General features: G+C 44.5%; 1 protein-coding gene across 4 annotated transcripts in view; it reads right to left on the bottom strand.

The window, feature by feature from the left end:
- The window catches only part of ERG (ETS transcription factor ERG), a 138,082-nt gene that overhangs the window by 26,953 nt on the left and 97,409 nt on the right, over positions 1-13,720 (bottom strand). For all 4 annotated transcript variants that reach the window (XM_014880649.2, XM_088160480.1, XM_088160481.1 and 1 more), the window contains one exon: positions 4,222-4,439. In XM_014880649.2, the coding sequence (XP_014736135.1) occupies positions 4,222-4,439 (218 nt within the window). The remainder of the gene's footprint in view (positions 1-4,221; positions 4,440-13,720) is intronic.

Raw genomic sequence — 13,720 nt, 5'->3', positions numbered from 1 at the left:
AGGATGAGGATCCATGACCATAAACTGAACCACAAGATGTTCCACCTCAACAGGGGGAAGAATTTCTTTTCTCTATGGGTGGCAGAGCACTGGAACAGCTGCCCAGGGAGAACAATGAGTCTCTTTCTCTGGGGACATTCCAAAGCCACCTGGATGTGTTCCTGTGTCACCTGCTCCAAGTGACCCTGCCTTGGCGACAGGAATGATCTCCAGAGGTGCCTTCCAACCCCAACAATTCCACGATTCAGTGATTCTGTGGAGTTGCTTAAATGCCCTAAATTAGATCCACCAGTATCACACGATGACACAGAGGTGCTGGCAGCTTGCCAGCCTGGATGCTGGGAGCAGGATGGGTCTGTTGGAATACAGAGCTCCACATGGATGAATTCTCCCTCCCCAGGGCCTGGGCACAGCAGCTGTCACACATCTTGATAGCACAAGGAACCTCAAGGGCTCCCCATTCCAGTTTGCTGGCTTGTATGGCACAAAGAATCTACTCCTTAGAAGACTGCACATCAAGGGAAAAAGGAAAAAAAAAACCACCAGTAAAGAAACTGAAGTTCACCCTGGACTCTGAAAAGTCCTCCTGTGTGTCAGACGTTCTGAACCCAGAGTACAGAGGCTCTTTGATGAAAATTCAGGCAGTTACATGCAGAGAAAAATGGTATTTCCCAAAAGAGCCAGCACAAAAGATGTATTAAGTGATAATTTCATTCTCAAATGGTTTTCAAGCAACAACTGGTAGCACTTAAACCAACATTTTGCACATGATTAAATCCTAAGGACAACTAATTATTTCTGGCATTTCTTTAAAACTTCTCTATCAGCCAAGCTGATGTTGGAAAGCTTCTGCTGTGCTTTCACTGCAGTTAACTTTCAAAATACTTCTTCAATGAAATCATCACGCTGCTCATGGCAAGAGAAATTTATCTGTGGCCTGAATAAGACTCTGTGTTCCACTCCAGCCTGCCCGAAAAAGATGGATTACCTACAGTAAATGTCATTATTCCAAGGTACCTTTGTGTAGTCCCACCCATGGGCATGGCAGAGCCCCATGGGTGAGTGTATTCCAAGATCACTGGGAAATGCAGGGATTTAAATGTTATTTTAGCAGTACCCAGAGCCTCATGAGAGCATTTCCACGGAGTGAATTTCTCCTTAAATGCATGACATGAATCGCCCTCATTGTGGTAGAATTGCTCATGCCAAATTTGATAAAATATATAAAGAACAATAAACAGCAAAGTAACAGCGTAGCATATGCAACTTCCAGATTTATACTACAGGGTGAATCTTTTGGCCTGACCCAGGAGCAATAAATAGCAGGAAACAGGATTGTTACATTCAGGTGAAAGATTGACTGTAGGGTAGCACAAAAGGTCTCATTAGATTTATGTACCTGGAAAGAACAGAATTAAAGTACTTAAAGAAACTCAATTTGATACCACCTGTGACAACCTGCATTTTATATGCAACAACAGCCAGGTAAATGACAGCTTTAATTTAAACTTTTCTTGCTTTATTTAATTTAAGGTAAGCCCCTAGGCCGTATTTTGTGGTGCTGGGCTGCAGGGTTTATCTTGAGAAATACTGTTATTGTTAAAGAAAAGTGGGTCTCTAATTCCTGTGCAGCACACTGAAAATAACCCTTTAATTTCATTCTAATGGCATTTCTCTGATATTCACAGGAATGCCAGCTCTGAGACTGTTAAGTTTTGGAATTTAATGTAGGGCAATTACATTAAATTACAATTAAATTACATGGGGAAAGTCCTAGCAGAGGAGACATATTTCTTCTCTGAGTGAGTGCTTAACTGGGGATGCCTGAGGGGTTCAATATACTCCCAAAATTTCACAGCCTCTTCCAAAGGACAGAATATATGGCCAGGAAGCACTGACACAGGGAGAGGGGAGAGCTGGACAGTAAAAAATTGCAATGTTTACTTCTCCCTGGCCCCCTCTTCATGGGATCTCATTCCCTGCTCTGCATCCTGAACTACTGAGATCCAGGTGCCCAGGTGGGAGGACAATTACAGAGGATGCCCTGGAGATCCTCAGGGCAGCACTTGCATGGCTCTGCAATGTGAGGTTGTATTTTAGACTCCTCTGGGACAATTCAGATTTTAAAATGGGTTTAAACAGAGCAGGTACAGTTTTACTAAAAATGAAACGCAGCTCCAAGCGCTCCAGGTACTGCTTGTGGTAATATTTAACATATAAAGCGTTTTAAGAACTGAGGAAATATTATCATTTAATAATCATTTAATTATTATCATTTAAGGAAATAAGTTTATGGACTGCAAAAGAAGAGAGTGGGGAAGGCTTCTGCAGAAAGGAAAATGCAAAGTAACTTATAGAAAGGCAGTGTGGCACAATCTGATACATACTTTGTTTTCCCTAAAACTGGCAGGAATGCCACATTTCAATTCCCAGAGTGTAATAACACTACATATTACATACACACATGTCTGTGAGATTTAGAAATGCCACAATATATTTATTTTTGTTGATTGGCAGTGTTACTTCTCCCTTAAAAGTGTAGTATTAATATCTATTTTTTTCAGGCATCAGTTAGGCCCTATAAAGTAAAACTTCTCTGATGAAATAAACAGTGTTTTTAAACGACAATAATTTTTTAAAATTCTTTTTGTGTATAGTATGAGCATGCAATAGTTTTTGTTCTTCAGCTAATCTTTTTTTTTTTTTGTAGCTTGTAAGGATTTTTTATTTTTTTTCTTTTTCAGCAAGTCATGCCTTAGGAACTGTAGTGAATTATGAATTTCCCTTGCTGTCTCCACTTAGGAACTCTGCAGTGATCTTTCACCAGAAAAGGGCTGTAACAAATTTCAAGACTGATTTTGAATCAATACACAATTTGTGATTATACCTGTGCATTTGCTTAGCACAAAAAAAAATAAAAAGACACGGAAACAGATTAAAGACACCTGAACTTCTGAGTAAGCAGCCTTACAAGAAAACTTCCTGTAATTCTTTGTAACTTCAGCTCACCATTGATTTCTACGTATCTGAAATCTTTGACTACTGACTGGGAATTCTGATTTGGCTTCAGCACAATTTCCATCCTCACCACAGAACAGAGGAGGTGTGATAAGCTGGCAAACCACTTTGCCCTGCTTGTGGTGCTCCTCACATCAGCACAGCAACTGTGAACAGCAACCACAGAGCCCAGGGCTGAGGTTTTCCTGAACAACTGATCCTGGGAGAGGAGATTAAAACCCAGGTGCTTGTGACAGAGACGTGTGAAGCACAGGCTCCACTGGTACATCACCAACAATTGCCAGCAACTGACTCTTCTGGACCTTTGCCCTTCAGCAACACCAGAGGAAAACTGTTTTGACAGTCAGGCATTTTAGACAGGAAAGCACTTGTTTGGATAGTTTCCTTGAAAAAAAAAAAAAAATCTTCATTGTGTTTTTTTCAGATGTCCCACAATGTGCTCCAAAGTTTGGGAAAGCCATCAGTCAAATACCCAAAAATCCACTGCAATACCTTTGCAGCCTAATTGATACAAGTCTCCTTTATAGTGAAATTCCCAAAAAAATGTCCCGAAACTGCAGTTAATACACAGATATTCTGTGGCTACTGCCTGTTGAGACGAGTAATTTCTTTCTACTCCTCTGCCTGCCTCCGTATTTATGCTGTTTTTTCAGTGTGAGTTCTTAAATCTAGCTCCACTTTTTGGCATTATGTTTACAGTAAATACAAAAGGAAAGATCAATAGTTCACACACCCTCTGCCATTACAAGATTTTACTTCCAATGTTCCCTTGTTTGGTTATCTTTGGAGCAAAGGCAACTGCCCGAATTGCAGGATTTGAAAACTTGCATGGAGTGCTAGATCACACACACCACACCCTTCAATGGATCAGTGGTGCTGCTCCAGGCTACAGCAAATCCCCATTTTATTAAATTTAATATACGCTCTTTCATCTGGTGTGCAAAGCAAATTCACATCCAAAAATTATCCACAGTCAGAGGAAAGGTATTGCACAAGCTCAGGAGAAGTCTGTGCCTGCTTTAGACCCCCTGTAACACCTGAACACGGCTGGCAGGTCAAGGTAGGACACCCTGGAACCTTCTGGGATGGCAGCAGGGACCAGCTGGGATATCCTGAGGCACCTAAAATGGTGCTAAATACACAGATTTAGACAACCGAGCCACACCCATCACCAAAATCCCTGCTGCTGAGCAGCCTCATTACCTTGACCCGTTAACCTGGTTGGGGTTACACTCCATCTTGATGGTGACTCTGGCCGGGGGCTGTGACAACCAGTCCTGCTGGGGGACACGCGGGCTCATCTTGGAAGTCTGGCCATATTCACTGGAGGAGGAGGCCGTCATCTCTGTCTTGGCGAGGTGGGGAGATCCGTAGGCACACTCGAACAGGGACTGGTCTTCGCTCACCACCGATAACGCTTCCTGCAAAGCACACACAGGTCAGAGCAGCCACGTCTCAGGACACACATCACTGTGTTCCCCAGGGGAAAAAAAGGGCTTGTCCATCTCACAGGGAGGTGGACAGCCTCATGCATCAAGGAAAATTTAGGTTGGATGTTAGGAAAAAGGTTTTTTTACAGTGATAAAGTACTGGAATTGTCTGCCCGGGGAGCTGGTGGAGTCACCATCCCTGGATATATAAAAAAAGGCTGGATGTGGCACTCGGTGCCATGGTTTAATTGAGGTGTTAGGGCATGGGTTGGACTCAGTGTTCTCGAAGGTCTCTTCCAACCCAGTGATTCTGTTCTGTTGTGCTCTATTAGTTTTTAGGCACAGCACTGTTGTCACTGAAGGTGATGACCCGTGGGGACAGATGTTGTCAGCAAATGACAGGAGGACAGGGGAACCTCTCCCTGGGGACACCCCCCCAGAGCAGCTGAGCAGATGCACAGACACACACTACCAAACACTTGGGAACAGAGGAGAGGGCAGGGTGTGCAGCCAAGCTCGGGTCTGGGGGGGTCTCAGGAGTGATGCAGAGGATGAGAACTGCTGGATGCAGCACAAATTGAGAGGAGCAACCCAAATCCAGGCCCTGCTGACCTGCTGGGATCCAGGAACCCAGGCCAAACCAATTCTGGACCATGAGCCAAAGAGATGTGGGCACAGCCTCTAATCCAGGGACACCATGCCCTCCAGCCACCTCCCTCCTCCTGGTGGAAACCCCCCTCTGGAGCTGTGGGAAGGGATTCCCACCCCTCTCATGGCAGCACTGGGGTGATGGTCATGGAGGGCAGCAGGTCCCTGAGTGCCATCACGTCTGTCTGGAGGGCAGACAGACACCAGAGGGAGGGACAGTGACCCTCTATCCCCACTGCCAAGCATTCCTGCTGGCACCAGCTCCTTCCCTGAGCTACTGGAGTGGAGTCTTGTGAGCGAGGCCTGGGCCAGGCTCAGGATGATGCTGTGGCTAACACGTCCATCAGGAAGCTGGGGAAGAGCTGAAACTCCTGAAGGGACACATCCCACACTCCTGCTGTCCTCCAGCAGTGCACAGTTCGAGGGGCACCCTCCAAAAGCAGAATTCTGAGGAAATCCACCTTCCCCAAGGGTCACAACGTGCACAAGGGTGCAAATTCAAGCACTGGCAGGGGCTGCTCAGGGAGCTTTGGACTCCCCACCCCTGGGGGTGACAAGGACGTGGCACTCAGTGACAAGGTGGGCACTGGGCACAGCTTGGGATGGGCTGGGAGGGCTTTTCCAAGCTCAGTGACTCTGTGAAAGGTCACTAGCCCAGTGTGTGACTCCATCCTGGCCCTGTGGCACGGAATGGAGCAGGGGTGCAGCCCTGGGGACAATCCCCAGCCCTGGGCCAGCGAGGAGGCTCCGTGTGAGCCCAGGGGCTGACAGCAGCTGAGGGGGAGGCTGGGCCAGCTGGCCATGGCTGTGAGCGTGGGGGCCAAGGATCAGGGAGTGGGGGAATCCTGAGCCAGAGTCGGGGCAGGGAGCTCTGTGAGGCAGCGTGGGTGGGCTGTGCTCCTGCCAGATCTGCTGCTGACGGCCAGAAACGCCTGGTCCTGTCAGCACAGGAGAAGGGAGACAGAAAAGGGATGGGAGTTCCCCATCCATGGGAGGGTGGGTGGCTGTCTGCAGGCTCCCACCCTCCCTGGAAGAGGGCTTTGCCAAGCTCCAGCAGTCACATGCTGCCCTAAAAATCAGTGTTTGTTCATTTCAAGACCCATGGTGTGACTCCTGCAGATGTTCTGTGCAGGGATAAGAGCTGGACTTCATCCTTGTGGGTTTCTTTCAACCCTGGATGTTGTGTGATTCTACATCCCTCCTTCTTTTTATCCATCTGGTTTGTGAGCCCTTGGGGTGCACTCTGCTAATATTCACAGTTTGTTCTGGAGCTGCAAAGGTGGGGACATCACTTCCAGCTTCTTACTGCTCGTGAAAACTGTGATCATCCCCTTAATCCCAGGATTTGGAGAGTGGGATCTCAGGCCCTTCAAGTGCTCTGAGACTCGTGATTGAATTACTAACACTAACGAGTTCAGGCAGTGATCTGAACCTCTTTACTGCTGGTTTTCAGATGTCATTTGAGTGCAAAGATCACCACTAGGTTGCCACCAGTGGCTCCTCAGTTACCACCCTTCCTTCTGTGTTCTGCACGCTCTCCCACCAACCTGCAACCATCTACCTCTGCCTCTTTGGCTCTGTGAGACAAAAAGGATGCCAGAATAACACCTCCCCTTTTTGTCATGCCTCTCATGCCAGAAACCTTTGCTGTTGGTGGTCTGAAGCTTTTCTGAAGAGCCTTTTCTGAGAAAACCTGCAGACCGAGGAGGTGTGGGGGGAGATGGCCACTGGTCCCTTGGTCCCCAAGGATTCTTCCCTGGCTGCACTGAGAGACAGCAGGGAATTTGATGTGCTTGGATTATAAAGTAGCATGTACATGATCCCTCATGTAACAAGAACTAAAGAAAGATGTTACACTGGGAGGAAAATAAAGAGTTCTTTCTCAGCGGTCCAAGAGATTTTTTCATGAAGTAACTCCCCAAAATTAAATATATACATGTACACAAACAGAACGTGGCCAGATGATCACAATGCATCCCATGCTTGACACTACTGAATCCACACTTCCCTCTTCTCTATCCCAATCCATGACACCAAAACCACATAACAAAATGTTGATTTTGGAAGATTTAGCTCCAGTAAATACAATGAAGTGTGAATTATGCATGACAAAGCTGATACAGATTGTAAATAAAACATTATTTAACTTTGTAAACCATTTACTAATGGACTTTTTCAAAACAGGCATCTAGCACTATATAATGGATTTATTTCTCATTTTCCCCCACACAAGTGAAACAAAGCAAATTTTTCTGGTTCCTATTAAAAATGACTCCACCTAATGAAAGTTAATTTATGGATATTTAGGGTAAGTATAAATGTAAAGAACAAGCTAAAAAGGGTTTTATATTTATTGGCATTACTAATGACAACAAACACTGCTTGTACTACAGGTGCTCGTGTTCCCTGAACAGAGAAAGTGCAAATATTTAAATTTCATGATGAGTATAGTAAATGCTGGAAATATGAACCCAATTACCTAGGGCTGTGTGAGTATCTACAACTACAGATACAAAACAAGACAAACATAAATGAGCCCAAGAGAGACCTAAACTTCACATTTCAGAGCAAAATTCATGGAGAAAGCAAGCTCAGCCTGAGTTTAGCTGTGGTTTAACAGCACTCATCTGTGCTCCATCCTGCTGGTTATCAGTTAGTGCTCGCTGACAGGTCTGGGAAGGCTCTGGAGGAATAACTGAGCTCCTGCCAGCTCTGTGTGCTGTGGGTCAGGCCCTTTGTGGAGCCTCATTAATGTGCACTCAGCCTCTGACATTCATCCTCCTGGTCCTGGCTGGCCAGGAAGGACAGCAGGACATGGATCATCCCTCCCTGGGTGACACCAGCTGCACCAGCCATGGAAGCCTCTGCAAGATGCTGAGGAGTCAGCACAACTAAAGAATGTGGCCCATGAAGGAATCACCCTCATGTCCTCTTCAACCTCTTCTTCCTCTCAGAGATCTTAAATCAGAGAATCAAAGAATGGTTTGGGTAGGTCGAAACTAAAAGATCACCACATTTTAATGCCTTAAGTTTTAGCTTTTGTATTTTCCAGATTCTGCACTGCATTAGTATATAACTCTGAACTTCATACAAAGTGTTCCAAGTTCTCCTCCCAGCTCAGGCACACAGAACAATCCTTTTCCAGCCCCAGAACCAAGGACACCACTGCAGCTTCAGCCCCAAAAAGTGCAAACAGCAGAGAACTGAGGAGAGAATCTGGGAGGATGGGACTGCAGAACCTGGAGCTGGAATTGGACAATGAACCCCAATATGGAAATGGACCAAAACTGATAAAAGTGTGAAAACTCCTGACTCTGGGTCCATCTTGGGTGTAGCCATGGCCAGGCTCTTGTACTGCCCAAGGTGAATCCTTTGAAAGCTTTTAATAAATCCCTGCTTTATTCCTTTAAAACTGTCCAGCCTCTGTTCCAGGCAGCCTCTCCAGGCATCCATTTCACCCCCCCAGCCATGGCAGGGACACCTTCCACTGTCCCAGGCTGCTCCAGCCCCAATGTCCAACCTGGCCTTGGGCACTGCCAGGGATCCAGGGGCAGCCACAGCTGCTCTGGGAAATCTCTTTTAATGCCTCACTCAAGTGCTCCTGGCTGGGAAGGACGTGGAGCAGGGATTTAGGGAATTTATGGTGGTGGCTGACCCATTTGGTGCTCAGAAATGAAGAACTTCATTTTCCCTTCCTTTTCTTCCAGCACCTCCATACCATCTCAAGATTTCAAGGAGCTGTAACATCCTTAGCAAAATGTCAGTTTTATCCCTTGGCAGTTACACCAAAAAACATCTTCAAATTTTTTAATGTCTGAGGTGTCCCCGCCCAGCATAAGATGATTTTTAAGGTCCCTCTGTAAGGCAAGGACACCTTCCCCTATCCCAGGTGGCTCCCAGCCCCAGTGTCCAACTTGGCCTTGGACATTTTCAGGGATCCAGGGACAACTACAGCTGCTCTGGGGCCTCACCATCCACACAGGCAGGAATTCCTAATTCCTAAAATCCCTTCCATCCCTGCCCTCTGGCAGTGGGAGCCATTCCCTGTGTCCTGTCCCTCCATCCCTTGCCCCCAGTCCCTCTCCAGCTCTCCTGGAGCCCCTTTAGTCCCTGGAGAGGGCTCTGAGGTTTCCCTGGATCCTTCTCTTCTCCAGGTGAGCACCCCCAGCTCTCCCAGCCTGGCTCCAGAGCAGGGGGGCTCCAGCCCAGGATCAACTTAGGCCACTCAAAGGAGAGGATTTCTGGCCCAGGCTTTTCTGAATCCACTGACCTCACAACACTGGGATGCTGAACAACCAGAACTTTACCAACCTGGCAGAACCACCCCTGAAGCTCATCCTAGGGAAAAGCATGGAAACAGCCCCCAGCAATAGGAATTTCTCAGTTACACAATAATTTCTGATACTGCGCATAACTTAGTGTCCCCAAACTGTGAGCTGTGAAAGGAAGGCTCCAACAGCAAACTGCTGTCCTGGAACAGCTAACAGAAAGCAATGTGGGTTTTCTTTCCTAAATACAGGGACTTTAAAATCTGTTTTGTGTTATAATTGCAAATGCAAGCTCCTGGACCAAATCTAATACAAGAATTGTCAGAACTCACCATCGTGAAAAAATAGCGGCAGGGTCTGGCCATATATAAATGTAAACAAAGCTATTAATACTGACAATGTTTGGCAAGGTTTTATTACATATGGATGCCAGTTCTCTTCCTAGTAAATGCTTTTCATTACTCATTTACATGTTAATCTCTTTTTCTCATCCATATTAATGCTGTCTCTGGAAAAGTTTGGCAACATCAAGTCATAAGTGGGATAAAGAAATGTAAACATTAATAATTATTACAAAATAGATGCAGTACTGGCTTCTTTCAGTTTTGCAAAGGTTTGTTCTTTTTTGACAATCATTTTAGGAGTGAATGGATCAGCTTCCTGGATTTCATGAGATGCAACATATTCTCAATGACATCTCAGAAATGAAGCCTTTAATTTCTATTTATTAATTAATTATTATTAATTATTAATTATTAATTAATGTCTGGAGTAAAGGGATATGCAGAAAACAACACATGGAGCTTAAAGGAGAAGGTGGGAAGGGTCTTTCCTATAAGTCTGTGAAGCAGAGCTGCTGGTATTTGAGGTCAATATTTAACATGAATTTCCTTTATTTCATCTTCCTTTCTCCACATATTTCCTCTTATGACATCACAGCAAAAAAATCCCTCCACAAAACCCAAACAAACCCATGTTCCTTCATTAAATTCCTTTTATATTTTAATTGCTTGTACTATGCCAATCCTGGCTTCTCCCTTGGACTTTCTGTACTGATGATAAAAGAACAAAACGATTGCTCTATTTGGTTTTGACTTACACTTCACTGATAAGTTTAAAAAAAGAAAAAGAATAACAGACTGACAAATCTGTAGAACAATAGGTGCAGCAACGCCTTTAAAGTAGGCATAAAGTCATTAGGACAAAGGTGTTTACTTAATCAAATGCTGGATTACTTGGCCTAGAAACATGAAGTTACAGGAAATGTGATTGAAGTAGTTCCCATCATGAGAAGCACATGCAAGCTGCCCTCTCCTTTAAATGCAATGTCAGGAACTAAGGACAAAGACTTTTTTTTTTTTTCTCTAAAGTTTGGTCAGACTTAAGAAATGGCTACACAAGACAATAAGGTATGTGGTTGTGCAACAGAATTTGCTTGGGATGAGGGATATTGGGGAATAAACACAGCAGCAGGATTTTAAAGTACTTTGGAGGTCTCTGTTAGAATGAACAATGGTTTTAAATTGTGAACTGTTTTGTTTTTTTTTTTTTTCATGAGCAATGTTTTTAAACTGGAGGAGGACAGGTTTATATTATATTTTAGGAAGAAATCCTTGGCTGTGAGGGTGGTGAGGCCCTGGTACAGGTTGCCCAGATAAATTGTGGATTTCCCATCCTTGGAAGTGTCCAAGGCCAGGTTGGACAGGGTTAGGCAAGAACTGAACCCAAGGAGGAAGATGAATGAGGGGACACAAACACAGCAAAACCCCTCATTGTACATTGAGATGCCACAGAAATAAAATGCATTTTTTTGCTTCTTCAGACAGCATTCCCAGACTCCCAAAAGGACTTGTTACCCTTGGCTTACAACAACACTGCAATAAAGAACTTTTAATTAACTTTGCCATATGCATTGCATTTATACAATCTATTTTTGACACCAGCTTTACAATATTTCTCCTCATTGATGTAAACACATTTTACTTTTCTAATCTGATTTCATGATAACACATAGGTAAGCACAAGCTTTGACCTCCCCACAGCCACAATCCATTCAGACATGGGCTGTTTCTTATCACTTCTCAGATGTCTACAGTTGGTCAGAAAAACCTCTCTGTTCTCAAAAGAATTCTGACATTCTGCAACTTATTTTCATTCTAAATTAGACTGAAAGCTGTTATACGAAAACTTTCACCAAACTGTTTATTATGAGGATTAATTGTAACACACCAGCGTGTGTTTTGCAGATGTTAAAACTTTCTAATAAACAGTCACATTTGGAGAGGACCTGCATTTTCTGAGAGAAGATTGTTCTCATTAAGGCTGTGCAATTAGCTCCTCAAGTGTTTCCATGCTTTAGTGCTCTTGGCAACCCTTGTATAACTGATAGCATTTGTTGCTGAAGGTTTGTAAATTGAATTACAGCTGTCACTGCAAGCAAGGACAGGTGAGAGCGTGGAGGAGAGTACACAGGGCACAAGATTTGACCAAGTCACTCTTCTTGCTGGCTGCTCTTCTACCTATCCCCCCCACCTCAGACTGCATCTTCTGATGCTCTAGGGGAAGCTGCTCATCTGGAGTAAAAACCTAATTCCCAACAGGCCAGGAATGTCATTTCCAGGCTGGAACAGGGAGCACAGGGAGGCTGGACACCAGAACCTCCCCGAGGACTTGGGAACTCTTCCAGTCTGAGGCTCTGCTCACATCTGCACCACTGCACAAGCTGGGGTTGAACTGCCTGAAGAGCCTAAATCTGCAGCCCTGCTCCAAAGCCAAGCCTTTGAGCCTTGGATTCATTGCATCCAGCAGCAATCGGGTGAAACAAAAGGCAAATGATTGATGTTTTAGCCTTGCTGTAGTTTATTAATCATGATGCTTGTACAAGTCTCCCCTGACCGTTTGCAGAAGGAGGATATTCAATATGGTGTGGGGAACATACTGGAAAAGGTTACTGCTTAAAATGCAGTCACCTGAGTCAGGAATTGCAACACACATCTGGAATATGTTTTCCTTCTAAATCTCCGGGTCCTGGATTCATTAGATCAGACAAAAACCCACATATTATATTCATGAGGAGAGTTCAGGAACAACAAAAAGCCTTGGCAAGTACAAGATAGGAAAGACAGATGTTGTCCTCACCTCCACCCATGAGAATCTGATTGCCAGCTCAGCCAACATCCTCCACTCCTTTCAGGGAGCACTTGGAGACTCCGTGTTAATCCAAACACAGGCTCGGTGCTGCCACTTATCAGCTCTCCTCACCTCTTGCTGAGAAAAATACAAGGATGTTTGGAGCCCCACTTGAAAAAAGGAATAATCAAGCATCCATCAAAGCTGATGTTATGAAATTGCAGGCTAGATTCCTTTCTGGGAAACAGCAGCAGATGTTGGAGCCCTGATCCTGCAGCTCTCTTTGCGTAACTCTGACTTCACTGCTAACGTGAACAGAGCCCTCGTGGCTAAGCCCAAAGGCTTAATATTTTGTGTCTTAATGAACAAATTCTGAAATACTATAAATTCAAATGCAGACCCTGGTGCCTTATCCCAATTTCTAATAAACTGTCATTCCTGAAATGTCAGCAAACCGTAAGGTAATATTTGCAGCATGAGCCACTCAACTCCACGTCTGCAAGGGCTTCAGAAAATAAAAAAAATCACCGTTATTGCAGATGGTGGAACTTTGGTCAGAATTCCTAAAAATTGGTCTTAGAAAACATATCTCCCTCGTTCCAAGCTGTGTGGTGTGTTTGGGACTACCCTGCATTTCACACATTAAAATTATCACACTGAGTAGAGAAACTTCCAGAGCAAGCAACAGCACCTGATTAAAAGTTCTGCCATTTCACAATCAATTATTTCACTTGCAGTTTTTATCTGTCAGCAAAGCGAAATGAACGAGTTTAACACCAAGCCAAGATTTAATAAATGGAAGTAGGAAACTCTTTTATAGATGTCACAGAGGTGAAAACTTCCACCCTGCACCTATTTCAACCTTCTCAACACCTGGGTGGGCTCCAAGCTGCTTGCAAGCAGCTCTGCCCATGCACAATAACCAGAGAACTGCACCAGGCTCCTCAGTGAAAGTGGACCTCAAAAATCTCCTCCTGGACAAGCAAAGTGCTGGAAAAATACTTAAGGACTGAGACAACACCAGGTTTTATCAGCTGCACCATGAGCTGAATGAAGAGAGTGCAGGGTTGGAGCAGCACAATGATCAGAATACGTATTCCTGAATGATTATGTCAACCTGAAATCACCAGGGCTGGAAACAATACAAATATATCCTGCAGATTGTATATTGCATACAATATATTGCATTTTTAATGAAACTGGAGCTTTGTATGCTTATTTTAGCAC

Source organism: Sturnus vulgaris, chromosome 2 (assembly GCF_052056855.1).
Source record: "Sturnus vulgaris isolate bStuVul1 chromosome 2, bStuVul1.hap1, whole genome shotgun sequence".
Lineage (NCBI taxonomy): Eukaryota > Metazoa > Chordata > Aves > Passeriformes > Sturnidae > Sturnus > Sturnus vulgaris.
The sequence above is the reverse complement of the archived record's forward strand: the minus strand, read 5'-3'. Positions and strand labels throughout refer to the sequence as shown.